Source organism: Cnephaeus nilssonii (genome assembly GCF_951640355.1).
Source record: "Cnephaeus nilssonii genome assembly, chromosome: 22".
NCBI lineage: Eukaryota > Metazoa > Chordata > Mammalia > Chiroptera > Vespertilionidae > Cnephaeus > Cnephaeus nilssonii.
Genome location: NC_137093.1, coordinates 25,808,104 through 25,835,405, shown reverse-complemented (window position 1 = coordinate 25,835,405; position 27,302 = coordinate 25,808,104). Strand labels below are relative to the sequence as shown.

The following is a 27,302-nucleotide window of genomic DNA, read 5'->3' as shown; positions in this document are numbered from 1 at the left end:
GAGAGAGAGAGAGAGAGAGAAACATCCATGTGAGAGAGACACATGATCTGGTTGCCTCCCCCAAGCACCCCTGCGACTGGGGCCGGGGATTGAACCTGCAACCGAGGAACGTGCCCTTGACCCGAAACGAACCCGGGACCCTTCAGTCCGTGGGCAACGCTCTATCCACTGAGCCGAACCGGCCAGGGCTGGTTCTTCTTCTCCAAAGGTCTCCCACGAGCTCACTTAAAGCCCCCGAAGCAGTGAGCAGGGGGAAGGGGCTGCCGCACTTCCATGTTCCTGGCCAGTCCCCGAACCCATCCTGAATCTCCTCAGAGCCCCTCCTAAAGGAGCAGATGAGATGATCCTCACCCACGTCCTGGGGGGGGGGGGGGGGGCGGTGTCTCGCGAGGAGCCGGGGGGAAGATGCGGAATCCTCAGCGGACGCCCGCCGCCCCGGCCGGAATGGCCTCACAGGTGACAGACAGAGCCGGCTCCGGCCAACCCGGAAAGGCCAGAGGAACGCTTTCAGGTGAGCTCCGGTGATTGGCAGCCCCGGGGGGGAAGTGGGGCTGCCCCGCCTCCTCACGTCGGGCCTGTTGGCGCCGTCCTGGGGGAGGTGGGCGGGCCCCGGGGTCCGCGTCGCCCATTGGGTGTGGGAGGAGGGCTCCGGAGGGCCCGCCTCCGGCCTTGCCGCGGCCAATGGGTGCGGGGCGTGGGCGGGGCGGCGGCGGCGGCTGGGCGCTGGGCGGCTCGGGCGGCTCGGGCGGCTGAGGTGGCGAGGTGTCCGCTGAGGCTGAGGCGGCGGGCGCGGCCGTGATGGCGAAGAGCCCTGGCGAGAACGGGCCGCGGTCGCCCGGGGCCGGGGGGAGCCTGTCGGGGACCCGCGAGAACCTGGCCCCGGGCCCCGACGCGGCAGCCACCGACGAGCTCAGCTCCCTCGGCTCCGACTCAGAGGCCAACGGCTTCGCCGAGCGCCGCATCGACAAGTTCGGCTTCATCGTGGGCGCGCAGGGCGCCGAGGGCGCGTGAGTAGCGCCGGGGGCCGGGGGCCGGGGGCCGAGGGCCGGGCCGGGTGCGGGTCCCGCGGGGGAAGGCGGGGGGTGGGCTCCACGCGGACCGAGCGCCCTCTGGACCGACCGACACGTCCCTCTCCCAACCAGGAACTACGGACCCCTTCTCCCCCCCGCCCCACCCCCATTCTGCCCCGGGCCCTCACCGGGAACCCACTTCCGACCGGTTGACCCACAGGCTAATCCCACCCCCCCTTCTCCCGCCTTCCCCCACAAACCACCCGCCCCCCGGGGAGGGCCGACTGGGTCCTCCTCCCAGATTCAGGACAGACACTTGTCCCAGCATCACTGCTGCCGCCGGGCCTTAGGGCTGATTGACTTTGCCCCCCGCCCCCCAGAGGCTCACAGATGGCTGCCCCTCCCCCAGCAGACATTTTCTACACACACACCCTCCCCCCCAGGACCACAGACGCCCTTGCCTCCCCACCTCTCTGCCCCCTCCCCAGCGGGACATCTTAGGCAGAGGTCAGAGGGACAGACTGTCCTGCCCCCTTCTCGCTCCAGAACAGAAACAAAGACCTCTGGACAGACAGCCCCCTCCCCTCCTAGGAGGGTCCCAGTGTGCTCCCCTGCCCCCCGCAGAGGCAGATTTCTTCCTGTCCAAGGGGGTGGCAGATGGCCTCACCTTCAGCACCCACAGGGTGACAGTGCCTCACCTCCAGTGCCGGCCGTGTCTGTGCATCCTCTGGAAATGGGCGCCTCCTCTTAAAACACAGACCGGGCGCAGGGGTGCAGGCGGGGAGCCAGCGGGATCCCGGCCCCGACCCCCAGAGCACCCCGGCCGGCCGCAGTCAGCCTGGGGAGTGGGAGGCCGTGGAGCACCACCTGCCTTCCCTCCATGCTGGGCAAACAGGGCAGCCGCACTCGGCCCCACGGAACCCCCAGAGCCCCGTCCTCAAGAGAGATGGGGTGCACAGGCTGACCGTCCCCTTAGGGAAGATGGACTCTGGACCCCCCACTCCCACCCCAGCCGTCCTGTCGCCCGAGACCAGCGTTCTGCACAGAACTGACAAGCCTCCCCTGCAACAGAGACAGCCCCCTAAAGTCACCTGTGGGGGCCCACAGCACTGCGGCCGGCCGGGACCCTCCTCCCCGGGGTCATCCTCCCCCGCTCCGACCCGTTGGGACCACCCACGGCCCCTGCAGCCTCCCTGGCGACTTCTGGAAGTGTGAGAACTCCACCCCACACGGGCAGCCCCGGCAAGGTCACTTCCGGGGTGCTCCCCAGTCTCTGGAGACGTGTAGGCCCCTCCCCTAAGGCGAGGAGCGCTGCTTCCTCCAGCCTCTGCCCGATTGCTCACCCCAGGCCATCCGGGACTCAGAGAGCGCCCCTCACTCAGCCCCCTCTTCCTGTTTGGACGCGTTGTCCCAGTTCCCCGGGGATTGGCTTGTGAGAACCCAAAGGGGACTGAAGGTGTATTTTCGAATTGAGGGGCAGTCACCAGGCCCCCGGACCCCGGGAGGGATGGGGTCTTGAGAAGTGGGAAAGGAGGTTCCAGTTGTGTTTGTGGGTTCTTGGAGGGAAGAGCTGGGATTTGCTGGTGAATTCTAGGAGATGAGAAAGCCTCCTGCGTGTTTATCAGGCGGGTAAGCAGACCTCAGGGTACAGAGCCGGGTGCTGTAGTGGGGAACGGGGGACTGAGGAAGCACTCACACTTCCTGGCTGTGTGACCTTGGGCAAGATCCCGAATCTCTGAGCCTGTTGACTCTGTGAAGGGCGACAGGAACGCCTCCTCCCAAGATGACTGGGTTAAATGCGATCAGGTATGTGAAGGGGTTTAGCACAGCACCTGGCGCAAGTAGTGGCCCTGAAAATGTTAGATTTCTTTCTTTCCCTTCTAAGGGTCTGAAAACTGAGGAGGAAAATGAGGGCGTCCCTCTGGTATTTGTAGACAGAGACAGAGAGGCCCCAGTGAGCACCTCCCTTTGGCTGTAGTCCCCATCCAGGCCGCCAGACATCTGTCTCCCCACCCTCCAACCACAGGCCCAGGCTTCGCAGACTCCCTCTGCAGCGCTGGCGTCTGCAGGCCTGGGCTGAGGTGGGGTCCCAGGTCCCCTCCTCTCTCCCTGCCTCGCTTTCTTGACCCTGTTGGTCACCCTAAAATCTCTGGTGTCTGAAAGCTTTGATGTTTCCTGCGTTTTTTATATTGTGGTTCCAGAAAAGCCAAAAGTAAGTCCCTGCCCACAGCCGGAGAGGGGAAGTTATGCGAAGTTTCAGGGTGACCGCCCTGAACCCAGTCTCGTGGTTGAGGGCTAGGAGTCCATGTGCTATTCCAGAGAAGTGAAACATTAGCACTGGTGGCTGCAGTGGAGATGGCGGGACTCTGACTCCAGATTAAAGGTCCATTTCAGGCATCCCGGGCCAAAGGTTGTCTCAAAACGGTCAGTTTTGACAGTTGTCGGGGGCCTGGGAGTATGGGAAGAAAAGGAGGTCAGAGGCTATCCCACTCAGGTGCCTGGCATGAGAGCATCTTAAAATTATAGACTTTTTGAGCTGGAAGGGATCTTAAGATTGATCCTTAACCCTTACACGTTATACAGATGAAGAAACTGAGGCCCGGAGAGGAAAATCACTTACTTGATATTACGCAGCATATTAGCAGAACCAGGACTTGAAGCCAGGGTTTCTGACTCCCAGGTCAGGGCAGTTCCCACCGCCTCCACCATCCGTCCGTTCATACGGTGTATGGTCCTAGCGGAAAATCAGGTGCTGGACAGGTAGAACACAAGGTTCCTAGCAGGAACCTCCCGACCCTCACCTTCCCGGGCTCAGCTCAGCACCTTTGACTCCCTCAGCAGTGGAGGAGTGTGGGTCGTGACCAGTTCATTAGACCGATCCGCTTCAGGGCTGGCACCACACTTACTCACCTTTTATCCGCAGGCCTGCAGCACAGTCAATGCTCAGTTAATATTTATTTACAGAAGGACATTTACTGACAGACATTTCAAGTCAGAAAGCTGAAAGTGACCTTGGAGATGGCTGTCCTCATACAGACTGATAAACTGAGTCCTGAGAGCAGTGATTGCAGCCTTATCTCTTCAGTCTATTAGGAGCAACGTCAGGAATTGAACCCAGAACTGGTCCCTAGCCCTAGGCCTTTTCTCCTTCTTTCCCTTCTCCGTCTTTGAGCTTCCTCTGCAGGGAACCTTTGGTGGGACTGCGGTGATCACTACCCGCTCTTGAGCAGAAGCCAGTAAGTGGGGAAAGGAAAGGAAGCAGCCAGCCAGTGCCGGGCCCTGTGGGTGGCGTGGACACGGACGGGTGCTGGGGTGCTGGCAGCGTGAGTGCTTTTGGCTTGGCTGGGAACGGAGCTGGTCGTTGAAGCCCAGGAAGGACCAGAAGGGGAGGAGAGTGTCCTCAGCGGGGAAGGGTGGGAGGAGTCAGGATTCTATTCCTATAACGTTGGGGGTGGGAAGAGCAGACCTGTTTTGTGGTGTGTGTGTGTGTGTGTGTGTGTGTGTGTGTGTGTGTGTGTGTGTGTTTTGGCGGGGGGTGTCCATTTTGTAGGATAGAGGAGGTAGTCGGGAAGGGAAAGAAAGATACAGATACTAGCCCACCTGGCCCGAGGGAGATACCGACCTCCCTCTTCTTTTCCCATGTGACTGCCAGCACTGGCCTGAGGCTGGAGCTTCCCACCCTGTCTGCTCCGTGCAGCAGGCCAGATGAGGCGAGGAGCTATGTTCTCTGGGATCCCGTGGGTGTCGGCTTCCTGTTAGGGGAGAGAAGGATCTGAATTGGGCCCAGGGGAGGAACATCTGGAACAGCAGTATTGTCTTCTGCTGATTCAGTTCTCCCGTCCCTTGGGTCCCCCACTACCCCTAGCCAATTACGGCAGCCCTGGGACTTTGTAAATCATAGCTCAATCATTGGCTTAATTGGCATCCTTATAGTCTGATCTGTGCCAGGTTTTTGTTGGGGTATGGCCAGGGCCCTCTCGGCAGACCAGAGCCTGCCTCCCTGCCTTCCCACCACCTTCTCCACTTTACAAGCTCAGAGCATCCTATTTTCTTGAACTAGTATAGTTCCCCAGAGAGCATAGAGCTGGCAATAGAGTGGCCCCTGGGTGGCCCATCTGGAAAGAGGCAGTTGCACATGTGGGCCCTGGCCTGTGACTAGACCACAGGCCCTCCATTTTCTCTCCTCCTTCTCATCCTCTAGCTTCAAAGGAAAATCCGGTTTGGTGGCCCTGTGGGTGTTCTGAGCCTCAGACAAGACTCGACTTGATGAAGGAGGGGGCCAGCGCAGCAGCTGCTACCCTGGGAAGGTGCCTGTGTGTCCGCCTGTTAGGAAATCCTAAGCTGTGGGAAAGAGATAAGGTGGTGGGGCCTGCTTGATGTTTTGTCCTCCTAGCATCTGTGTCTGAAACAGGACCTCCAGAGGGCCAGTGAGGCCTGGCTCGGGTCCAGCCACCCAGTCTGTTTCCACTAGGGTGGGGGAAAGAAGGTGCTCATGCTCCTTCCCCAATCGAGCTCTGGAGTCCTGCCTGCTCCACTGGCAAACCAGTGCTCCCGATGCTTCACCTGCTTAGAAGCCCCCATCCGCGATTTCAGGGCGGCTGCCAACGTTAGCTTTCTTGACTTCATCTTCCTCTTTCCCTTCTTCTCACCCCGCCGTGCTCCATTCTCTGCCCTGTCTGGCTCCTCAGAGGCTCTCACGGTTTAGCTCTTCACTGTTCTTCAGGTAGGGAAATAGAAGCAGACTCAGGAGCCTGGGAGAGAAAGCCAAGGTTACTTTTGCTAGTTTATCCATCTTAGCAGTGGGCTTATTTACAAAACATCTATTGAGCACCTACTCTGCCAGCCCCTGTGATAGGGACAAGGAATACAGAACTGAACACGATATCTATGCCTTGTTGCCCTCAAGAGGTTCACAGCCTTGTTGGAAAATGAACCACACACAAATCATTCTAATGTTGAGCAGTAAAGGCTATACTTGAGGTATGTGGTTGCTCTGGGAATATAGAGGAAGAAGCAGCCAGCTCCACCTATAGGAGCCCAGAAAAAGAAGTGGCATTTGATCCAGGGCTCAGAAGGAGCAAGGGAAGGCATTCCATTGGATGGGAGGGAATCATGTACAAAGTTTGAGAAATGTGTGCAGAGATGACAAGAAGAGCAGGAAGCCGGAGGGTCATGTGAAGCAAGAGGAGGCTAGGAAAGTAGGTTGGGCTGACCAGGCCTAACTTTGAATAGCAGACTGAGGTCTTCTATGTTTCATCAAGGTCATTCTGGTGCTGGCATGGAAGATGGTCTTGAGACTAGTTGGGAGAGTTTGGGACAGCGCAGAGGGGCTATGGAAAGGCCTGGAAGAGGTCCGGAGCTATGAGAATGAAGAGGCCAGCAAATCAGTAGGGCCTGGTGCCTGACTGGCTGTGTGGACTGATAGGGAGCCGGGAAGGCTTGGGACAGGCTGAAGTGGCTCTGGACTCGCACAGAACCCATCTGGGGGCGGTCTGGCCACAGGGAGGGAAGGATGACTGTGATCTTCCTCTATAGTGGACAGCAAGCTGCTGTTGACTCTGCTTTGTCACAGCCCTGGGCTCCCCAAGGTGCCTGGCATGGCTGGCATGCCCAGGGCACATCAAGGGGTTCTTTGTCTCTCTCCAGTAGGAGAGTGGGTTAGCTGGCCTGGTTGGGAGGGGGTGGGTGAATGGTACTGAGCTTTGTGGTCTCTGCCCAGTAAACATATTGGATGGCAAGGAAGGCTGCAAGGAGAGAGGAGTAAGGTCTAAGGGCATGGAAAACCTACCTTAGGGAGGTGTGCAGCCAGGGAGGGTAGGTTTGGGGTTTGGGCACAGTATTAGCTGGTCAAGGGGAAACAGATGATAGCTGAGGGTTGGCTTGACCTCACCTCGAGTCATTATTGTTTTCCTGGAGCTGGTGCCTCAGCTGGGATGGGTGGAAGCAAGTCCAGCACCTCTAAGAAGGCGAACACCTCAGCCCTTAGGAGCACAACCAGCCATTTCTCAGAGTTGAGCGATTCTGGCTGGAAATGTGGACTTAGGCTAGTAGTGGGAAAGGGATCTGCCGGCTCCACCATTGACCTTTGTGGGTGTGCAACTTAGGCAGGTCCCCTCACCTGACCATGGGCTTAATGCTCCCTGTTTTTCACTCAGCGCTTACTGTATGTGCAACCACGTGCTAGGCTTAGGGGATACAGACCTGGTCCTGCCCTCCCAGAACTTAGATCCTAGCAGGATGTCAGACATCGAACACGTAGTTAAAGGCATGGCCTGTGTGTGGAAGGATTGTGAGGATCAAATGAGATAACTGGGTCAGGAGCAAGTGTAAACAAAGACTGCTGAACAGGGGGTCAGGAGACCTGCATCCAGGGCCTCAGAGGGCCCCCAACTTGCTATGCGACCTTGAGAAAATTGCTCAAGCTTTCTAAAGATATAAACTGAGGCAGTTTTAATGGGATGATGTTGAATAGTTCCTCTGCTTCTAACATTCTGAAACTGACCTTGGAATATACGAAAACTGCTTCGAGAAGTTTTTTATGCAGTACCACACACATGCAAGGAGTTGTCACGGCGCAGCCTACTGAGGCCAATGCTCCTGGCATGCTCTGTTCCTCTTGTGAAAGGATCTCTCTCTGTATGTAGGGCCAGTGGCCCTCATATTTTTTGGGAGTGTAATCAAACCAAAAGATGCTTTGATTTGTCTAGTTCTTTGGTCTGCAAAGTGCTTTCAGTCCCATTGCATAACCCTTGCAGGAGCAATGGGAAATCAGCAGGGTGAGTTTTATTTGACCCAGTTTGTAGACAAGGAAACTGAGACTGAGCAAGTGATGGACCTGGGCCTGGAACCAAGGACTACTCCTTTCCGATTTTTCGTTTTACCAAAGCCAGTGGCCACCTGTGGCTTCTCCTCCCCCTCCCTGTCCCAGCCTTAAGACTTCAGCTCAGCCCTCAGTATCTATTCTTCTCCTCGAGTCGGTTTTTTGGCTTAGTTATCATAATGGATGACATGCTTCCTGTCCCATTCTCCACACACAGCCGCTCACAGCCCAAGACAAGGCAGAAACAGGTGGGTAGTGAGGGGCCTAGGAACACAGTGCCGAGAACGGTTGTTCCTCCTCAGTGCACTCTGGGCTCTGGAGACTGTGTGTCCAGAAGTGATCATTCCCGGCTAGCGACTTTTGGAGGATGCTGCTGCTTTGCCTTCCCTCTCTGTCTTGGTTTCACAAAAAAGAACCCAAATTTGGGCCTGGGAGAGCCTGGGTTCAGAACACCAGCAGACCTGGCTTCAAGTCCTGGCTCTGTCACTCTCTTGCCATGTCACCGCTCTGAGTCTGTAAATGGGCCAGGTGGTAGCATTGGGAGAAGGGGGTGTTATGAGGATCTAGGAAGGCAACGTTAGTAAAGCATAGTCTCTGCCACAAAGTAAGGGATCCAGGGTGCATAGGGACTCGTAAAATTGGAGTATGAATTATACTCAGAGGTTCACTTCAGGTCTTGGCATAATGGTGAGGGAATAAGGAAGCATGGGTGTGAAGATCCAGATTGTCCCGTGTGCTCTGCTGCCCACTCACCCTTGGGCCTTGGAGGTGAAGCAGGAGCCGATACCACTCAGCTTGTAGTCTGGAGCTTTCTGGCCTGCCAGGGCAGGTTGGAAATCCCCCATCAGTTCCTCATTGAGTCATTTGGAACAGCGTCTTCAGGTGACCCTGACTCCGAGGGCCCTAATTTTCTCCTTGGCCTGTGAAGACAAAGCAGAAGTGAGAACAGAGGTGGGTCTCTTGAAAGAGTCACTCAAAGCATGCAGCCATAGGCTGCCTGGGGCCTACGCCCTCCTGGGTAGTAGCAGTCGCTTGTGGAAGGAGTCAGAGCTTATTTCATAATTCCCACCACCCTCCTGTGTTTTTTGTAGACTTTCATCCTGGCCTTCCTGGCCTGCCTCTGAGTGACCCCGTCCATCCTCCCAGCATAATCACTGTAATGCCATTTCATACGAAAGCCTGCCTGGTGGACCAGGCTTTCACTGACACCACCTCATTCAATTCGTTTAATTCTGAGACTTACTTATCATTGTGACCCCCATTTTACAGAGGCAGACACCAAACTCCAGAAAGGCAAAATGAGTTGTCAAGCATCACACAGTTTATGGCTCTGAATCCACTAAGGTCCAAACTCCCTGGGAGCAGAGGTGGTGTGCACTCAGCCGGGTGGGCAGCACTCGGTTCTGGAGTCGAGCGATAGAGCAGGCGCGGAGCAGGGCTGGATCGCCTCCTAGAGCTGCCCTCTGCTCACCTTGGGCCTCGGATAGTTACTGACTGGCTGGCTGAACCTCGAGTTTCTTCATCTGCAGAGGAGAGTGATAATTACAGGACCTTCCCATGGGCCTGTCAGGATTGAATGGAATAGTGTGAGTTAGTGTTGAGCACCGTGTCTGCTGCATAGCAAGTGCCTGGTAAGTGTTACAGCAGACATTCGGTTACGTTAATTGGATATTAGAGTTATAATGTTGTAAAAGGCCATCATCAAGTACATCTGTGCTCGGTCCTGTGCTGGGCTTCCAGGAAGATGCAGAGCTGGTATCAGGCCAGAGAGGGAGCGCTCTTTATCAGGCACTGTCTGCTTTACCCACCTGATCTTAAGGTGGAGGACAATATTCCTGTCTCCCTGCAGAGAAAACAAACTGAGTGCCGAGGTCACAAAGCTAATGAATCTGTCAACACAGAGCCAGCGAGGCTCTGTTCTAGGCCCGGGACACGGGGCAGAGAAGGGGGCGGGCAGAGCCCCTGCCCCAGGGACGACTTTGTGGAATGCTGCCTCAGCAGAGTGGACAGTTGGGTGGAGAAGCCGCGCCTGCTCTGCTGGACTGCTCACATTCCCCGGACAAGCCGGGCCCTGTTCTGTTAGCTGTGCTTGCTCAGGCCGGGTCTTCCGCCTGGAGTGCCCTTTCCCCTTTCTCAGTCTGGCTATGTCCTGTCACCCTTCAAGGACCATCTCAAAAGTCAGCTCCCCTTAAAGCTTTCCCTCAGCATCCTGCTCTCACCCTGGGGCTCCTTGCAGTCCCCTAACACCTGCTACATGCTTCTGTGACAGCGCTTGTATGTGTGCTAGTTATTTACTCACACATTTGTCTCCTTTGCCAGATTGACCTTCTCAAGGACAAGGAATGTATTTTCTCATATTTGTAGACCAAGGGCCTGGAACACAGCCCCTAGAGAGATGTGTATGGAATATAGTGAGGTGCTGATTGTGACTTGTCCCTGGAGTAGTTAGGAAAGGCTTTGTAGAGATGAGAGGAAGTTCTGCATGAGGTCTCAGAAGATGAGTGGGACTGAGTAAGAGTGGGGGTAGGGGTGAGGGAAGGTAACTCAGAGAGGGCTATCTAGAGATAGGACTTGGATGGGGGGGGGCGGAGAAGAGGGATGTTTAGAGGGAATAGGAGTAGCCTGAAATTTCTGTGGGACAAGGAAGGCAGTAGGGGGCCTTGAAGGAGTCTGGGCAGAAGAGGGACCTTATGTAAGTAGTGAGTCAAAACATTTGGTAAGGATGCGTGAGGGGCCTTACGTGAATCAGGGTGGCTGCAGGTACCCACAGTGAGATTTCGATCTGAGAAACCAGTTGTCAGATGGGGAATTTCAAGCATTCTTCCCGGGTAGGGATGGGGGCTTGGGGAAGGGATGTCTTCAGTTGTAAATAGTCCCCACACTTTCCTGTAGTTGTCGGGGAGAGCTGGTCTGGGGGTTTCTGCTTTGGTCAGTGCCTTTCCCTAGCTGTGGGGGAGGGGGGAGTCCTTGCTTTATGAGCCAGCAAGGCGGGTGCCTAAAGGAACCATTTCTTCTATCTGAATCTCAGGGTGGGGGTGAGGGTGTTGAAGCTGAGCAGAGTGGAGAGCTGGGCAGAGGCCCAAGGCACCGAGGCCAGTGAAGGGTCAAGAGAACCTGTTTACCATTGTGCACTGACCCACGGCTGGAAAGAGCAAAGCCAGGGAACTCCGCACAGGTTGAGAACCGCTAGCAGGGTCGCCTAAGACCATCGGAAAGCACAGATATTTCCATTACGATTCATAACAGTAGCAAAATTACAGTTATGAAGTAGCAACGAAAATAATTTTATGGTTGGGGGTCACCACAACATGAGGAACTGTATTAAAGGGTCGCGGCATTAGGAAGGTTGAGAACTACTGCCGTATGGGAAAGGGAGGCAGGCCCAGAACTACTTTGCATTGGGAGTGGGGACGTGTGGGGGTGGGGAATGAAGCAAGTCAGACTCTCTCACACCCGGACAGGGAGCCTGGACACTGCCCTGCCTCCAAGTCAGGGGCTGCCAGACCACAGAAGGGAGCACCAGGCTGCTACCCACCATCTTCCTTTTCCATACTGACTCACAGCGTGGCCTTGGGCAGATCACTTAGCCTCTGGGCTACAGGCCTCCCAGCCCTCACTGTGGCCATTTGCACACCACCAACACATCCTCTCTCGCCTTCCAGTTTCCTGTGATCGGTTATTGTGGCACCGGCACAAAAGCCATTTATACTGTCAGTCATTACCGAGTCTTAGGTTAATGAACTCCAGAAGTTGTTGCCCAGTGGGCAAAGTAGGTCAGCTCTTTGTTTATCCTCACTTCTTTTTCTAGCTCCTGGTGGGAGAGGGGACCCTGTTGTTCCCTGGATCTGTGATTGTCCATGTTCTCTCTCAGTTTTCCACATTTTCATGTTGCTCACTCCTGCCCTTCTCTGCTCAGAGGGAAGCGGCTCTCTACTGGGGAGGGCAGGAGAAGGGAAGGGGATGTGACAGGTATTGAAGCGGTGTTATATGTGGGCACTCTCTCTTTATTGGACAGTTTAGTGATCAAGTGGCAGCTTTCACTTCCAGGTTGTGTAACTTTGGGCACATTACTCAACCCTGCTGAGCTTTAGTGTTCTCGTCTGTTAAATGGAGATAATGAAGGCTTCCTTGGGGAATTGTGTGCCTGTGTAGTGCTTGGCAGAGCCAGGAGACAGCCAGTGCTGGGAATGTGTCAGCTCTTACTGTCTCGTGTGATCTTCACCACTGCCCTTCGAGAAGGTGGCATTGTCCCCATATTACAGAAGGGGAACCCGAGGCTCAGAGAGTGGAGCTGTCTGCCCCTTTACACAGCCACGAAGTGGTAGAGCTGGGATCAAGCCAGGAATTAGAGCGTGTGTGTCATTAAATAAATTCCTTAATCTTTTGGGGCCTCAATTGCTTTTGTGTAAAATGAGGAGAATCCTGCCCTGCGCATGCGTATGTGGCTGTGTATATGGACCAGTCAGGTGAGAAAAGGGATGTGAAAGTGTGAGGTAAGCTGCAAATACTATTCGCTGGCCACCCACCAGGCTGGGCTCTTACATATTTATTCCTCATTGAAGCCCTATAAAATGTGAGGTGTGTGTAATGGTCCCACTTAAAGATAAAGGTAAGACTTAAGGAGGGCAGGTATTTTGCCCATGGTCTCAGGTGGAGGATCTGCAATGGAAGCCTAGGTTGGGAGGCTTCAAAGTCCCCATCTGTTCACTCTCCCCCGCACCCCGTTTGGCCTCCGCAGTGGTTGAGATGAGGAGGATCAACCCTTTTGGCCCGTGACCTTGGCTTTCTGATGGGCTGTGTTTTTCTTCCTTTGGAGAGTAAAGCTTGGAGGAAGGGCTTAGATTGGTTCCTTGGGACCTAGGTTTATCTTCCTCCGCCACATAAAGGGGTCATGGGCACAGGGACCTGCCTCCAAGTCAGGGGAGCCTGCCAACCAGAAGGGCTGTGGTATGCCTGCGCAGAAAGCAGACAGCTAGAAGGACAAGGCAAGCAGGAACCCCACCTTGGGGTCTCAGTAGCCTTGGGAAACAGTCTCTGAGCTCCTAGAAGCCCCCAACCTCTGGGTTTGGGGAGAAGGCTAGGGGACTGAGAGCCTACAGAGCAAATGGAGTCAGTGGTGTGCGCTGACACCTTGGGCCATGGCATAGCACAGCACCGCTAAGCCTAGCTCAGCCCAAGAGCCCAACAGAACCTGGGACCAGGGGCTTCCTGGCAGCCCCCCTTTGCCTCCTCTGTGCCGCTCTCCCTCAGGAGAGGGCGGCTGGCAAATGGAACACTGCCCAGGCTTGCTGTCTCCAACGGAGGGTCTGCCTGAAAGCTGCATCCACTCATCATATTGAGCTCACGGAGCATTGCTAGATATGGGCACACCACTCACTGGGGCGGTCAGGGGGAGGGGGTTAGACTGTCTCTAGGGACTTGGGGCCCAGAGCTAGAGCTCTACGGCAGCATCTTTAGAACAGCCTTCTTTCCCCACAGCCCTCCCAAGGGAGTCAGAGGCAGTGCACGAGTCACTGTGGCAGAGGGGAAGTCCTGGTTCCTGCCATTTATTAGCTCTGTGACTTTGCCCAAGTCATACAACCTCTCTGATTGGGTCAAGTTTCTCATGGGTCAAATGGAAATAGTAATTAATCCATGAGGGATCCACCTCACTGCACTATTAGGGGCACAAATAAAATTTCTATAGGCAGCAGTGGCTTGTAGCCCCGAATGCAGTGCAGATGAAAGTAATGATGTCATGGCGAAACCCAGGCAGGCATCTGATGAACACCTGCGAGGTGCATGGTGCGAGCTACAGAAGTTAACACCCAGTCCAGTGAGGGAGGGATAGTGCAGAGCAGTATGAGCAAGTTCCGGTAATGAATTGCTCATTTTATTTTATTATTCTTTCTTAATACTCTCCCGAGGATATTCTTCCATTGATTTTTAGAGAGTGGAAGAGAGAGGGAAAGAAATATCGATGGAGAGAAACACATTGAGAGAAACACATTGATTGGTTGCCTCCTGCAGGAGCCCGGACCTGGGCCCAGGCCGGGGAGGAGCCTGTAACTGAGATACGTGCCCTTGACCAGACTCGAACCCGGGACCCTTTGGTCCGCAGGCGGATGCTCTATCCACTGAGCCAAACCGGCTAGGGCCCCAGTTTTTAACCTGGGCTGCTAGGGTTCTTTTGGTTGCAGACTCCTTCAGGCCACCTTAAGGTAAGAGGGGTTTTCTGAAGGGTGAGTGAAGCCCTCAGACCTGAAGCATCCCCATGGACCATTTGGTCCCTTAAACTGGCCACACGGTCAGCTCCCAGTCACTAGAAATTGGCTCACCTTCTCCTCTCACAATCGGGAGAAGCCACCTCAAGGCCTCTATCCCATCATGCTGTTTGCAGGGACAGCCTGGCCTCAACTTCATCTCATGGCTCCTTTCTGGGCACCCTTCGAGGGTCAGTTCACAATGCAGACCACCTAATCCTACAGGGAAACTGAGGCTCAGAGAAGGCAAGGGACTTGCCTGTTGTGGAAGGGATTCCTATATCAGACAGCAGTTTGATCAGATGCCTTTTGAGGGCCTCACTGATTGGACTAAAAGATACACGACCCTTCTGACTTTTAATAAATAGATAGCCTACAACTCTTCAGGGTGCATCCTGTGCATAAAGAAGTCTGCCTGCAGTTAGAGAGCATGCGCTGTGCTGAGAGCTGGGTACAGCCAGACCTGCAGTGTCTCCCTTCTCCCCACCTCCAGGTGGGTTCAGCTCCTCTGCTGTTGGAGGAGAAGGCATTCAAAGGACCATAATTCCTCAAAATCTTTTCAGTTTAAGGTTTTAAAAATCAAAACAGAATCTTTCCATTGACATGTACATTTAAAGTAGTGGTTGATTTTTTTTTTTTAATATTTCTGAGAAAATCTTGCCAAATCCATGGTGTAGCTTAAAATCAGTAGTGTCTTAGAATCCAGGAAATATGGTCGTTTGTTTTGTACCCAATTGAAATTCCGGTTTGCGGTCTGATGTTCGGGCTTTGAAACTGCCAAAGCTGTTATCTGTCATCAGTTAAAGAAAAAAACCCAGAACTTGAATGTGCTCCCCTGTGTATCTGCATTTGGGAAAAGTGGGTATTTCTGAGGCCCTGCAATTAGAGCTTATCAACAAAGACGGACCTGAGGTGTCAAACAGGCATGTATGACGTGGGAATTCTTTGAAAACTGGTCATCTCAGGTGAAAGCCTTGCCCTCTATGAGCCTTAGTTTTCTCATCTGCTAAAGGGGGAATTTGATCAGATACGATCCACATCCATGACTGCCCAAACTTCTTGTTGACTGACTCAGTGTGGACACTCCCTTTCATTCAGTGATCTAGGAGGCTCATCCTCTGACTTGTGTAGTTGAGGGTTTGTAGGTGGTGAAAGGCAGGATGGCTTGTGATGCATGGTTCTTTGGTTTCCGCTCCCTTGGGGGTTGCAGGACCTGATCTGAAGGTGTGGTCTCCGATTTTCTTTCTCAAGGAGGGAAGGGGAGTGTCCTCATGCCTTGATTTTGCCTCTAGGTGGTGAGAGGGTCAGAGGTTTAAGACCGGGATGGCCAGTGTCAGTGTGTCTAGGAGGCCAGGTTCGCCTCCGGTTGTCGTCCTTCCTCAGCTGTTCAGCTCTGAGGCTCTTCGCAGGCGTGTGCAGTTCCCCAGAAAACTGGCACCGAAGAAGAGGACCTGCCCTTTTGTGAGAGGCCTCGGCTGTGCCAGGGCTCCTCCCTCTGCTCTTCTAACCAGTAAAAGTCAGCAGTGCGTTTCCTTCCGGCAGAGCGAGAATCAGAATTGAGGCCTGGGCCAAGCCCTGGCCTCACCATGTCCTGTTCCTGAGAGCCTCCTCCCAGTCGCCCCATGCCTTCGCCCCTGCTCTCCTTTCTGGGAGGTCAGGCAGGACTGAGTGCAGGCTCTTGGCTAGCATCTGACTTGGGTTTGAGTCTGGGTTTTTCCACTGATTTTCTGTTTCACTCTGAGCAAGATGTCCTCTCTGGAGAGCTTACTTCTCAGTATTGTCAAGTACTTTTTTAAATTGGGGGAAAAAAAGAAGCCCAAAAAGGAAATTTAAAAGATCCATAATCCACCACTTTAAAAATAACTTGAATAAGAGAGTGTGTGTATAGAGAGGTATACATATACATTTTGTTGTTGTTTTACTGATAGTGCTCTATAGGTTAAGTAGTAAAACATATGTAAATACTCAGACAAAAATGCTAGTCTCCTCTTTCTCATTGCCCCTCCTGGAGACTCACTGCTTAGAGGAAACCCACTCACTCGAAGTACCTCTGGCAAAGCCAGGGATTCCTACCCCAGCCTGCCTCAGCTGCTTTGGTGCATGTCTGCCTGCCTGCCTGGGGCGGATGGATCTCCATGCTAAGGTCTTCTCCCCACTGAGCATTCAGTGCCAGTAGGATGTTAATGCCATGAGGTCCAGGACTTCGGTCTGGTCACATGAGTGCTTCCCCACAGCCTGCCCAGATGCCCTGGCCCTAGCACAATGCCGACACAGCTGTGATAGCTGCGCAGTTGGTAGATGGATGTACAAATACAGGTGGTGTTTGTTGGGGCTTTGATGTGTGTGTAGGATTTTGATTGGTAGAGACAACTTGGAGAGCATTCCAGCAAAAGGACTGGCATGAGCAAAGTTTGGAAGGTGGGAAAGGGCCAGGATGTAATTGGGGAAACTATGAGTAACTAGTTTTGCTGGAGTGAAGAGGTGAGCATGTTATTTCTGTACTTGTTAGACTAGTTTTTTCATCCAGCGCTGCACTTTGCAAGAAGGCCCTCTGAAGAGGCTCATTTATCAAGACAGATCTAGAACAGGAATGTTTTGCTTTGGTGCACAAATGCAGGCACTCCGGCCTCTGCCTCAGAAAGACATGGTGACCCTTGGCCCCTTGACACACTGGGGGAGTAGGCACTGGAACCTGATGTCTCTCTGGACTATGCCTTTCAGGGAGGGGGCAGAGTTTCCTCCCATCTGTGTCAGGACATTCATGAGTTAGCAGCCCCAAAGGGGACGGCAGGGATGGAGGGCAGGGGGAAGAAAGGACTGACGACTGCTGGCTAGGGCCTAAGCCAAGGCCTTTGCTTCTCTTGGCACCTCTCATCGGCCCTGCCCTCTGCTCCACAGGCTGGAGGAAGTCCCTCTGGAGGTGCTGAGGCAGAGGGAGTCCAAGTGGCTGGACATGCTCAACAACTGGGACAAGTGGATGGCCAAGAAGCACAAAAAGGTGAGGGGCCTAGCCTTGGGCCTTGGGCCGGGAGTTAGTAGCCGGGGGAGGAAGAGGGAGAAACTGTATTAGCTTAGAGGAGCAGGGGCTTCGCCAGCTGCCAGCTGCCTTAGGCGTGCCCCATCTACCAGGTCTGCAGTGGGAGCAGAAGCTGTTTGGAGGGCAGTGCCCAGCCTTCGCTTGGTCCTCCCACATGACTTCAGACTCATGCAGTTTGTCCTGGAATCAAACTTCAAAGCTGCTCTCAGCTAAAAGCCCTCATAGGCAGCCTTCCTCCACCCCCTCCTGGGGGAGTCCTGACTGCTGCTTACGTCTGGGGAGGACTTTATAGTACTTACCATAGCTAACTTGTTGAATGTTTGTCGTGTGCTGGACACTTGACTTGGGTAATCCTTACAACAGTCCAGTGAGGTTGGTAGTAGTGGTATCCCCACTTTACAGATGACCTGCAGAACTAAACTTTGAACCCCGGTATCTAATAATTTTAGTGCCTATGCTCTTTATCACCACAATAAGGGGATTTCTTCACCCTCTAGATTAATTTGATGAGTTTCCTTTTGCCTCCTGGCCAAAGCAAAAAGAAAGAAATCTCACAGTTTAGTAGTCTTATAAAAACGAAAATGCGGGTGGCCTGGGTAGTCCGGCTATCTTTAGGCACCAACTCTGTTGTCTGGTAGGAATGTCCACCACTCTTATATGTGTGTGTATATTGGTATTTTGGCCCATTGGCAGGTTCTAGTTACTCTCTGCCTAGTGGAGGTCTGTCCAGAGCCTCACAGCTGGGGTCTCTGCATAAGTTCCAAGTGCAGAGAGTGAGCCCCTGGCTCACTGTCATCAGCTGGCACACTGGTGTGGTCCAGGCTGGCCCAGCTAGCTGCAGGGCCTAGCAGAAAGCTCAGGATCAAAGGTCAGGTACAGCTGGGGCCCAGCCCCACTGCCTTCCTCGCTTCATGTCCAAGGTTAGCTGTGTGACTTCGCCCTGACAGCCTCAGTTTCACTTGTCAAGTGGGAGTGACAGTGCTGTTGCCAGGCTCTCCTGTGAGGTGGTGACTGTACAGCCCCGTGCCTGGGGGCAGAGAGGTGCAGCTAGGCCTGGGCTCTTGCCTGCTGTTCTATGTGGGCATTAGGGCACTCATTTTTTGCTTATTATTAGAATGTCTTTCTCTCTTTCTCTTCTCTTTTTTTTAAGTTTTATTTTTTAAGGCAGACTCTGGGGTCTGTGTTCCTGCCTCCTCTCCCCTCAGGCTCTTGCCTGAGCTTCAGCTCCTCCGTTGTCTGTTGTGGTGACTAGTGGCTCTGACTTCTTGCTGCAGCCTCCCTCGCAAATGGGGATTCCAGAGGGGTGCCTTGGGGACTTCCTCTCAGCAGAGCAACCAGCAGCACTTCCTCTTCCCCTTTGCTTCCCTTACACTGTGGTTAGAGGCTGAGGGCTACCCCTGCCCAGCAGGAGCCACCACAGGAGGCCTCACCCGCCCCTACCCAGAGGCCCTAACCTTCTGCTCTACGCCTGCCCCCTCGGCTGTGGCCACACTGGCCCTGGGAGGTTTGCCTGCCTGACTGCAGGCTTGGGCTCTCCCTGTGGTGAAGAAGTCATGGCACAGGAAGGGCAATACCTGTTTCAGGAAGTGTGTTCAGACCAGCACTTCTCCTGGACTTCTCCGGAGTCCCCAGGAGGGGGCCCAGCCCTGTGGCTAGAATGCCGTCTGCCCCGTATGGCTCTGCTGAGCACTGTGAGTTCGGCAGGCAGGCAGTGGTCTCCCACTGCAGTCACAGCGGCCTCCTTTCCCAAGGCGTTGCTCTGAGAATGAGAACCCGTTAGGCTTTCTGTTTACCCGAGCACTCTCTTCTGCTTTATCCTTACTGATCCCCATCGTTGCCTTCTTCCCTAAGGTAGGCAGTGGAGATCACCTCTGTGCTGAGGAGGATTCCAGAGGCCACAACGGGGAAGGCTAGCTGAACTGCTGGGTCTCGCTCCCCAGCCCTGAGCCTGAGCGAGGGTGTGGCCTCTGTGAGAACCTGAGTGGGCTAAAGGTGTTCAGGAGGCTTCTGGGGCGGACCACGTATGACAGGGCTGTGATGATGGGGGGCTGGTTCAGCTGATGACCCCGAGGGGAGCCTGAAGGCCTGTGACTCTGGGCTACACTACATCCCTCTGTCGAAACCTGCCCAGACCAAGTGGCTTCCTTAAGGAGACCCTTGTCCCACAGCAGAGGAAACTGTTCCCAGAGTCTGGGGCAGTTCCCTTCCGCTCCCTTTCTCTCCCCACTTTGCAGGCAGTCCCAGAAGCTTCAGTTTGGCTCCTGTGACCAGTTCCTCTGCTCTTCCCCCACTGCCCTCAGCCTCGCCTCCTTCCTGGTTCTTGACTCTCTCTGACCCTTGGAAAGTTTTCTCTTGTTTGTGCTGGTCATCAGGAAGGCCCGGCTTTCTGCGTCCCCTCCTCTGAGAGTTTCAGTGGGATTGTTTGAGGGGGTTTCCAGGTGAGGGGAAGGTAGGTGTGATCCCAAGGCCCTGGAGCTCCTGTGTCAGGCATCCTCCTGGGATGGAGGGGTGGAGAGGAAGCCAGCGTTTATTGAAGATAGACTACTAGGCATGGTCCCTCACACCCCCATTCCTTTTTTTTTTTTTTTTTTTTAACCAAGAGCCAAACCCAGTGCTGAAGGGCGGAGCCTACCCCCCAAGAGCCAAGGCTAGACCTGAAGAGCTGACCCTCGTCCTGAAGGGCGAAGCCTAGCCCCTAAGAGACTAGCCTAGCCTCAAAGAGTCCAGCCGAGCCCTGAAGAGCCGGAGCTAGTTTCCAACGGCTGACCTTGGTTCCCAAGAGCCAAGCCTAACCCAAAAGATCCCCTCACCCCATTCTGATAGAATCCTAGGTGGTGTCATTCTGATATTAACGGTCAGGGAAGCTGCCTCAGAGCCTCATTCATTCCTAAGCCCAGGGTGAGCTTGCCTCCGGCCTGGCTCTGAGAGGCCAGTGAGGTCAAAAGTGCACGGGACTGGATCCCTCTAGCCTGGGTAGTATAGCTAGGAGCTAGTGGGGTCCTCTATGGTGTGGTCACCTCTGACAGCATGACCTTATTCTTCTTCCCACTCTTTGCCTCATTTTCCCCATTTGTGAAAGATAGGATGGCTTTTCAGAGTGGGCTTTGGCAGTGGAAGCCTTTTTGTCCTGATAAAAATAGCCAGGATATGAATTGAACACTAGCTCTGAGTCATGTGCCACCCCAAACACTTCCTCTCTCACCTCTCCGGGTCTTGAGTGGTGGGGCAGACCTGTGCCATTTTAGCACCTGGGCTAGCTGCCTCTGATCGAGGGAGCTCAGGGTTGGGGAGAGCAGAAGAGAGGCAGGGACTCTCGACCAAAACAAGGAGGAAGCCATTGTGATGAGCTCCGATCTTCCTTCTAAGTTGTGCTGAGATCTCTCCTCTCTAGGCTGGCTGTGTCCTGCTACATGGCTACTTAAACACCCCCATGAAAGTGTCCCAGCCACATTCTTGGTCATTTCATGAGCTACCCTCCGTGTGGCTATAGCTGTGCCCCGCACTGTGCAGACCCTTCCTGGTGACATCCTATGGGGCGCCTCCAACTTGTATTGTTCCATTTTGATTCCGAAAATGGTGATACGGATTCAGAATTTGTGGTAGACCTCAGGAATACCTGCACTGTCACTGGACTGGGGGATGTGAGGACTCTGCCATCACCTGGTGGCAGCACAGTTAATTGCAGCCACCCCTTCCCCCAATCATTGGATCTGCCTGTAGCAATAGTAGGAAAGTCCTCTTTTCTCCCCTTGCGAATGTGCTCACTGAGGGCCTGCCATGCCCAGCAGAGGGGCTGGGCTGGCACAAAGCCTCCAGGGAGCTGCTGGGAGGATGCATTGGCACATGCCTCTTTTTCACTTTCAGATCCGTCTGCGGTGCCAGAAGGGCATCCCGCCTTCTCTGCGGGGCCGTGCTTGGCAGTACCTGTCAGGAGGCAAGGTGAAGCTACAGCAGAACCCTGGGAAGTTTGATGTGAGTTGCCTTTCCTCCACCCTGTCCTTCCTTCCTCCTCTCTTGGCATGTTCCCCATGGCCGTGATCCTCCACGCATTCACCCAGACCTCAGCACTATGAGCAATGGCTAGAACCACCCACCAAGTACTTGACTGCCCATTCCAGCTTTTTCTCTGGACAATCACTCAGGTTTGCTTTCTTTGGCTCAGTGGGCCCCTCCCAGCTCTTGTTTATCAGGAAGGGACACTTAGACCAGTGCCCTGACTGCCTTGGGCCCTGTGCTTAGGGCCTTCGGGGGTCTGCCTGGCCTCCCATCTTCCACTCTTTCTCTTGTCTCATCCAACCCCAGCTGTGTTGCTTGTGGGGTTATCAGCCTGGGGATGGCAGAGACACATTAATATCAGGGGTCAGAAGCCATTTAGTGGCCAGGATAAGAACACCCTCCATTCATGGGGCTTCTTGGGCTTGCCTGGGCTGGGCAGCTCCTCTAGCCTGCTCCAAACTGTGGGAGGCAGTTGGCTTTCCTGGGGTTACCCCCGTTTACCTACCAGAAACCCATTTGGGTTTCTCCCTGGCTCTTGGGACTGGTGACAGAAAGACAGTGAGAGAGCTGTTAACATACTTCTTGCTTCAGTGAACACTGTTCCCAGAGAACGGTGGGCAGAGCAGGGCAGCCTGGAGTGTCTGCTGTTTACTTGGAAAGGGTGAGAGATGTTTGCAGGCAACACTTGGCACTGGAGGTCAGGAAGTCTGGTGGGGTGTCTGCCCGGGGGCAGCTCTGAATTAGGGCAATTGGACTGGATACCAATACTTGGCCCCACTCAAGCAGCCTCTAAATTTCAGGGTCTTACTCCCAATGTGGCTACATACCTTCAATTTCAGGGAGCTGCATCCTGGACAGAGGGGGAGCCCCACCTAAATCCATAGCTTACTTCTGACCGTCAGAGGTACCGCATGAGATCTGAGAGCTTGGGCATCCTGGCCAACCTCCTGTTAGCAACTGTGAGTGCAACTTGTGTGAGCAGCAGAGCACAGAGCTGTGTGTGCATTATGTGTGTGTTGAGTGGTGTATCGAGAGGAAAGGGCCACCCCTGTGGGGTCTTCAAGGTTGCTTGTGGAAGAAGGTAGATTTGCTAAGAAAGGTCTTCAAGATGTCCTGAAGCAGAGGGTGGGTCCCCGAGGCCGTCCTAGGGGCTGGAACAGTGGTTTGTGAGCACACCTGCCTCTGCCCCGGGCTGCTGATGGTGGGAGCTCAGTGCTAGGGAGAGCAGGAGAGACGGGATTCTTGACCAAAACAAAGAGGAAGACATGTGATCAGCTCCAATCTTCCTTCTCTCTCTCTCTCTCTCTCTCTCTCTCTCTCTCTCTTACACACACACACACACACACACACACACACACACACACACACACACCACACCTTCCCTACAGGGAGACAGGTAGCAGAAGAGTTGGGATTGACAGCTCTGAGTCAACCTAGCTTCCAGGCCCAATGCAACGCCACCATTTTTCTAATCACAAAGCCTGGGCAGATGGCTTTTCTCTGGCCCTCATCTGTGAACAGTATGATGATAGGACCTTTATGGTAGCCTGCCATCTTAAGGATGTGACATAAGGTGAGTCCTGAATGAAATTCCTAGACGTTACTTCCAGCTACGGCTATGATGGACATTCTTACCCGCACAGGTCTTCCTGGAGCCAGAATCACCCCTCAGGGTTTCCAGGGTCCTTCCCCACCCTTGCCTCTTTGCCCCTCCCAGGCTTTTTCATTTGGGCTTCCTGACCTGTCCTGCGGAAGGCCCAGTCCATGATGGGATTGGGTGGCCTTGCTCCTGGCGCGGGGCTCTCCAATACTTGGGACAGTTGTATCATCCTAGCCATCCAAACTCCTAATATATCCCCTTGACCTTGCTTCCAGGAGCTGGATATGTCCCCTGGGGACTCCAAGTGGCTGGACGTGATCGAGCGTGACCTGCACCGGCAGTTCCCTTTCCACGAGATGTTTGTGTCCCGGGGAGGGCATGGGTAAGCAGGCTGGGTGTGGTGGTCTGGTAGTGGCTTTAGGCCCTGTCCCTCAGGAGCCAGAGGAGGTAAACTGAGTTTGGGGGTATTATGGGGCCCAGGAGCTAAAACTATACTTTTAGAGTTTTCCTTCTTTGGTTTGGGTCTGATGGTCCTCTTAGCATCTCTTACCTCTGGGGCAACTTTCATCATTTACTCCACAGAGTGTTAGAACTTGCCCGGCCTGATCATCTTCTGGAAACAGGTTTTAGTGGGGAGAAAGAGTGTTAGAGATAGTGGGGTGAACAGGGGTATGTAGGGAGTGAGGTGGCAGGCCAGGGGACCAAGACAGATACCTGGGATAAAGGTGGGCTGGCTGAGGTGCCCCCTGCTTTCTCTGAGGCTCTGCTCTCACCTATCAAGTGGGGAAGCCCTTTTCTTCCTCCATCCTCTGGCCACGTGAGAGTTTGTGTGCTGCAATGGGAGACTGACCCCTCCGTGACCACAACCAGGTCACGTCCCCTCTCCAGAGAAGTACAAATTCTGAGACAGGTCTGGTCTAGTGCGGCCCAGATGAGGGCAGTGGGGGGCAGAGTCACACCTGTCATTCCTGCAATGCTTGGCATTTCTACAGTCAGCAGGACCTATTTCGTGTGCTGAAGGCCTACACGCTGTACCGACCTGAGGAGGGCTACTGCCAGGCCCAGGCACCCATTGCCGCTGTTCTGCTCATGCACATGCCTGCTGAGGTACCACCAGGCCCTGGGCAGGCGAGCGGGCGGGCAGGGAACACCCAGCAGCAAGGCCTTATGTCTCTCTCACCCACAGCAAGCATTCTGGTGCCTGGTGCAGATCTGTGAGAAGTACCTGCCCGGCTACTACAGCGAGAAACTGGTGAGTGCTTGCTGGGCCCAGGACCTGTCTCCAAGCCTCTCTCTCCACAGGCACTCCTGCCCCTGCTTGAAACCTTCTCAGCCTTCTGTTGCTTTCAAGCTAAGTCCCCAGGCCTGCAAGGGCCAGGTCTCCCAGGCTCCAGCATCATCGGTTCCACACTTGTTTCCATCTCAGCCTTCAGCTGTCTGGCCACTCCAGTGTGCCATGTGCCTTCCTGCCTTGACCTTGGCACAGGTTTAAACCTCTGTCCCTTTCCTTCCCTGCCTTCTCATAACTCCCCCTTTCTGCCCTCAGGGAGCTTTCCTTGACCCTTACAAGTGGGACTCTGGCACATGCTCACCCAGGTTCCTGTTCCTGCCATGTTCTAGGCACTCAGTCCCCCTCCCGCTCCCCCTCGTCTGTTTGCTCCTGTGACTCATGTCTTCACTACATGCTCACAAGGGGGACTGGGTGTCTATTGGCTCATCATTGTATCCCAGAATCCAGCAGGAGGCTGACTCCCTGTAGGAGTAGCCACCTGAGGAATGAATGAATGCTTGCCTGGTGCTGGGGCCTGGGTGTAGTCCCTGCCTGGCTGGTGCTGGTCCATGGTCATGGTCTCACTGTTCCCCCAGGAGGCAATCCAGCTGGATGGGGAGATCCTCTTCTCTCTGCTACAGAAGGTGTCGCCTGTGGCCCATAAGCACCTCAGCCGGCAGAAGATCGACCCACTGCTCTACATGACAGAGTGGTTCATGTGTGCCTTCGCCCGCACCCTGCCCTGGAGCTCTGTGCTGCGCGTCTGGGACATGTTTTTCTGCGAAGGTACCAGGTTGAGCTCGAGTGCAGCCCACAGGGGATCTCTATTTTCAGAAACTCCCCAACGGCCCTCTTGCACTCACTGCCTGCTCCCCCATACAGGAGTCAAGATCATCTTCCGGGTGGGCTTGGTGCTGCTGAAGCATGCGCTGGGATCCCCGGAGAAGCTCAAGGCCTGCCAGGGCCAGTACGAGACTATCGAGCGGCTGCGAAGCCTCAGCCCCAAGATCATGCAGGAGGCCTTCCTGGTCCAGGAGGTGCGGGCCACACCTTCCCCTCACCCCTTGGAGGGGGAGACATGCGGGCCCTTCAGAGGGAAGCCTGTAGCCCCCTGCTCCTGAGGGTGGGCCATTGGTGCCCAGCAGACCAGCATGGTATGGTAGATGTCATCCTTCTATCTGACTGAGAAGAGGGGCACAGAGGCCTAAGTCTGGGGCCTTCCCGTTCTGGACCTCTTGGCAATGAGAAGAGCTGCAGCCCGTCACCTCTCCTCCTCTGGTGCCACAGCCACGACTTTGGCTTTAATTTCCCTTTTTCCTTTCTTTTGTGGATTTTTCTCTCTCAGGGGCTGTAATTAGCTGACACATAATTAGGCGAGTGGAGTCATGAGTGTGGGCAGCGGGTCTCAAGTGCCTGGCTCACCACCGCTAGGGGACTTGTGACCACCACAGGGCCAGACCTTCATTCTTCCTATGGTCAGCCTTTAGTGACCAGGACTAGGAGACTCTAAGGCAGAGCCGGGACCCAGCTGGAAGGCAGAGGGGAAGGTTCTTCCTGGTGCCCACCTGCCTGTCACTGCTCCCACAGGTGATCGAGTTGCCAGTGACAGAGCGCCAGATTGAGCGTGAGCACCTCATCCAACTACGGCGCTGGCAGGAGACGCGCGGTGAACTGCAGTGCTGCTCGCCACCCAGGCTGCATGGTGCCAAGGCCATCCTGGAGGCAGAACCAGGCCCCCGGCCCACCCTGCAACCTTCACCGTCCATCCGTCTGCCCCCTGATGCCCCTCTCCCTGGCTCCAAAAGCAAGCCCAAGCCGCCCAAGCAGGTTCCGAAGGAGCAGCAGAAGCAGGAGAAGGCGAGTGGGCAGCTGGACAAGACCCCAAAGCCAGGGCAAGCCAAGATGGCGATTGCTGGCGGAGATGCATGTCCTCCACAGGACGTGCCCCCGAAGGACCCAGTCCACCAGGACCCATCCCCTCAGGACTCAGCTCCCCCGGTTTCAGCCCACCACTGCTCCCAGGAGAGCCTGGTGTCCCAGGAGAGTGAGGACACCTACTTGTAACCCTGGCATCTCAGGCCTCCAGGGCGGGGTCTCCACACACCTACATGGTTCACGGACTGACACATTCCAGGGCCTGCCCACCCCCTGAGGGTCCGGCTGCCTGGCTACTGGGTGCAGAGTCTGGCTGGCCCAGTGCAGGTTCTGCCTGAGCCTCCTTATTTATTTTCTCCAGAGTGGAGCTCGGGCCGACCCAGCTGGGGCAGGCAGAAGTGAGGGCCTCACTCAGGCCTCTTTTGGGGGGATGCCCCCCAGGGCTAGGGCACTGATGAGGGGAGAGGGTGGGGTGCACGGTGGGGTACTCTTTGTGTAAAATAGAAACATGGTTTTGTACAGAAATAAACACGTTTGTATAGAGAGCTGGTGTGCAGCCAAGGGATGGGCAAGGGGGTGCCACCACCCCTGGTGCTCAGCATCTTTTCCACTTCCTACAGAGCCCTCATCTTGGCCTCGGCACCAGGGCCTCTCTGAGCAGTACCTTGCCAGAGGGGATGCCAAGTCCAGGGCCAGCCCCTGTTCCTGGTCCCCATTTCCCTTACTCCATCCCTCAGCCCCTTGTCCACCATCTACCATGGGTGAGAGGCACCAGGGCTGGAGCCCAGTGCTAAGGCAGAGCGGGCATACTCCCCAGGCCTTGATTCCTGCTCATCACTGATGGGGTGGGGTCCCTAAGATCCTTTTGGGGTATTCTTAAGGCCTGGCCTGGATGCTACTTAGGACCTGAATAAGGTTCTTTTTTTTTTTTTTTTTTTTTGATTTGGGGGAGAGAGAAGTATTTTGTTGTTCCACTTATTTATGCATTAATTGGTTGATTCTTGTATGTTCCCCAACTGGGGATGGAAACCGCAACCTTGGTGTATTGCGGCACCGCTCTAACCAACTGAGAAAGGTTGAGTGTTCATTCTGGGTGGGTGCTGGCACCATAGGTGGGAGACCATGAATGCCCTTACATTTACAGCCCAGGTTTCCATGGAGAGGAGGGGAGAAGGCTGGGTCTTTGGTAAAAGGCCACCTGTCGCTTACTGAGCACTTAGCATGGTCCACGCTGGGTTGGTTGCGTCACCAGATGATCATCAGGTAGGCTCTGTTATCTCCATTTGACAGATGAGGCAACAGAGAGCTGAGTGGGAGGTAAGCTGGTCCCAGTTTGCACCCAGAGCCCCTCAGCCACCTCTCCTGGCCATGGAGGGCCCAGGCAGGCTCTATGGTCACCACCTGATGACTGTTGAGGTTATGGACAGGGTGTCCCTGGGAGAGGCCCCCCCT

General features: G+C 54.8%; 1 protein-coding gene across 1 annotated transcript; it reads left to right on the top strand.

The window, feature by feature from the left end:
* The first annotated feature begins 704 nt into the window (after window positions 1–704).
* Window positions 705–26,395, top strand: TBC1D10A (TBC1 domain family member 10A). The gene is made up of 9 exons (XM_079763244.1): window positions 705–1,007; window positions 16,971–17,070; window positions 20,974–21,081; window positions 22,981–23,087; window positions 23,698–23,812; window positions 23,892–23,957; window positions 24,572–24,761; window positions 24,858–25,012; window positions 25,563–26,395. The coding sequence occupies exons 1-9, from the start codon at window positions 799–801 to the stop codon at window positions 26,037–26,039; spliced, it is 1,527 nt and encodes a 508-aa protein (XP_079619370.1). The 5' UTR covers window positions 705–798; the 3' UTR covers window positions 26,040–26,395.
* Window positions 26,396–27,302: the final 907 nt, after the last annotated feature.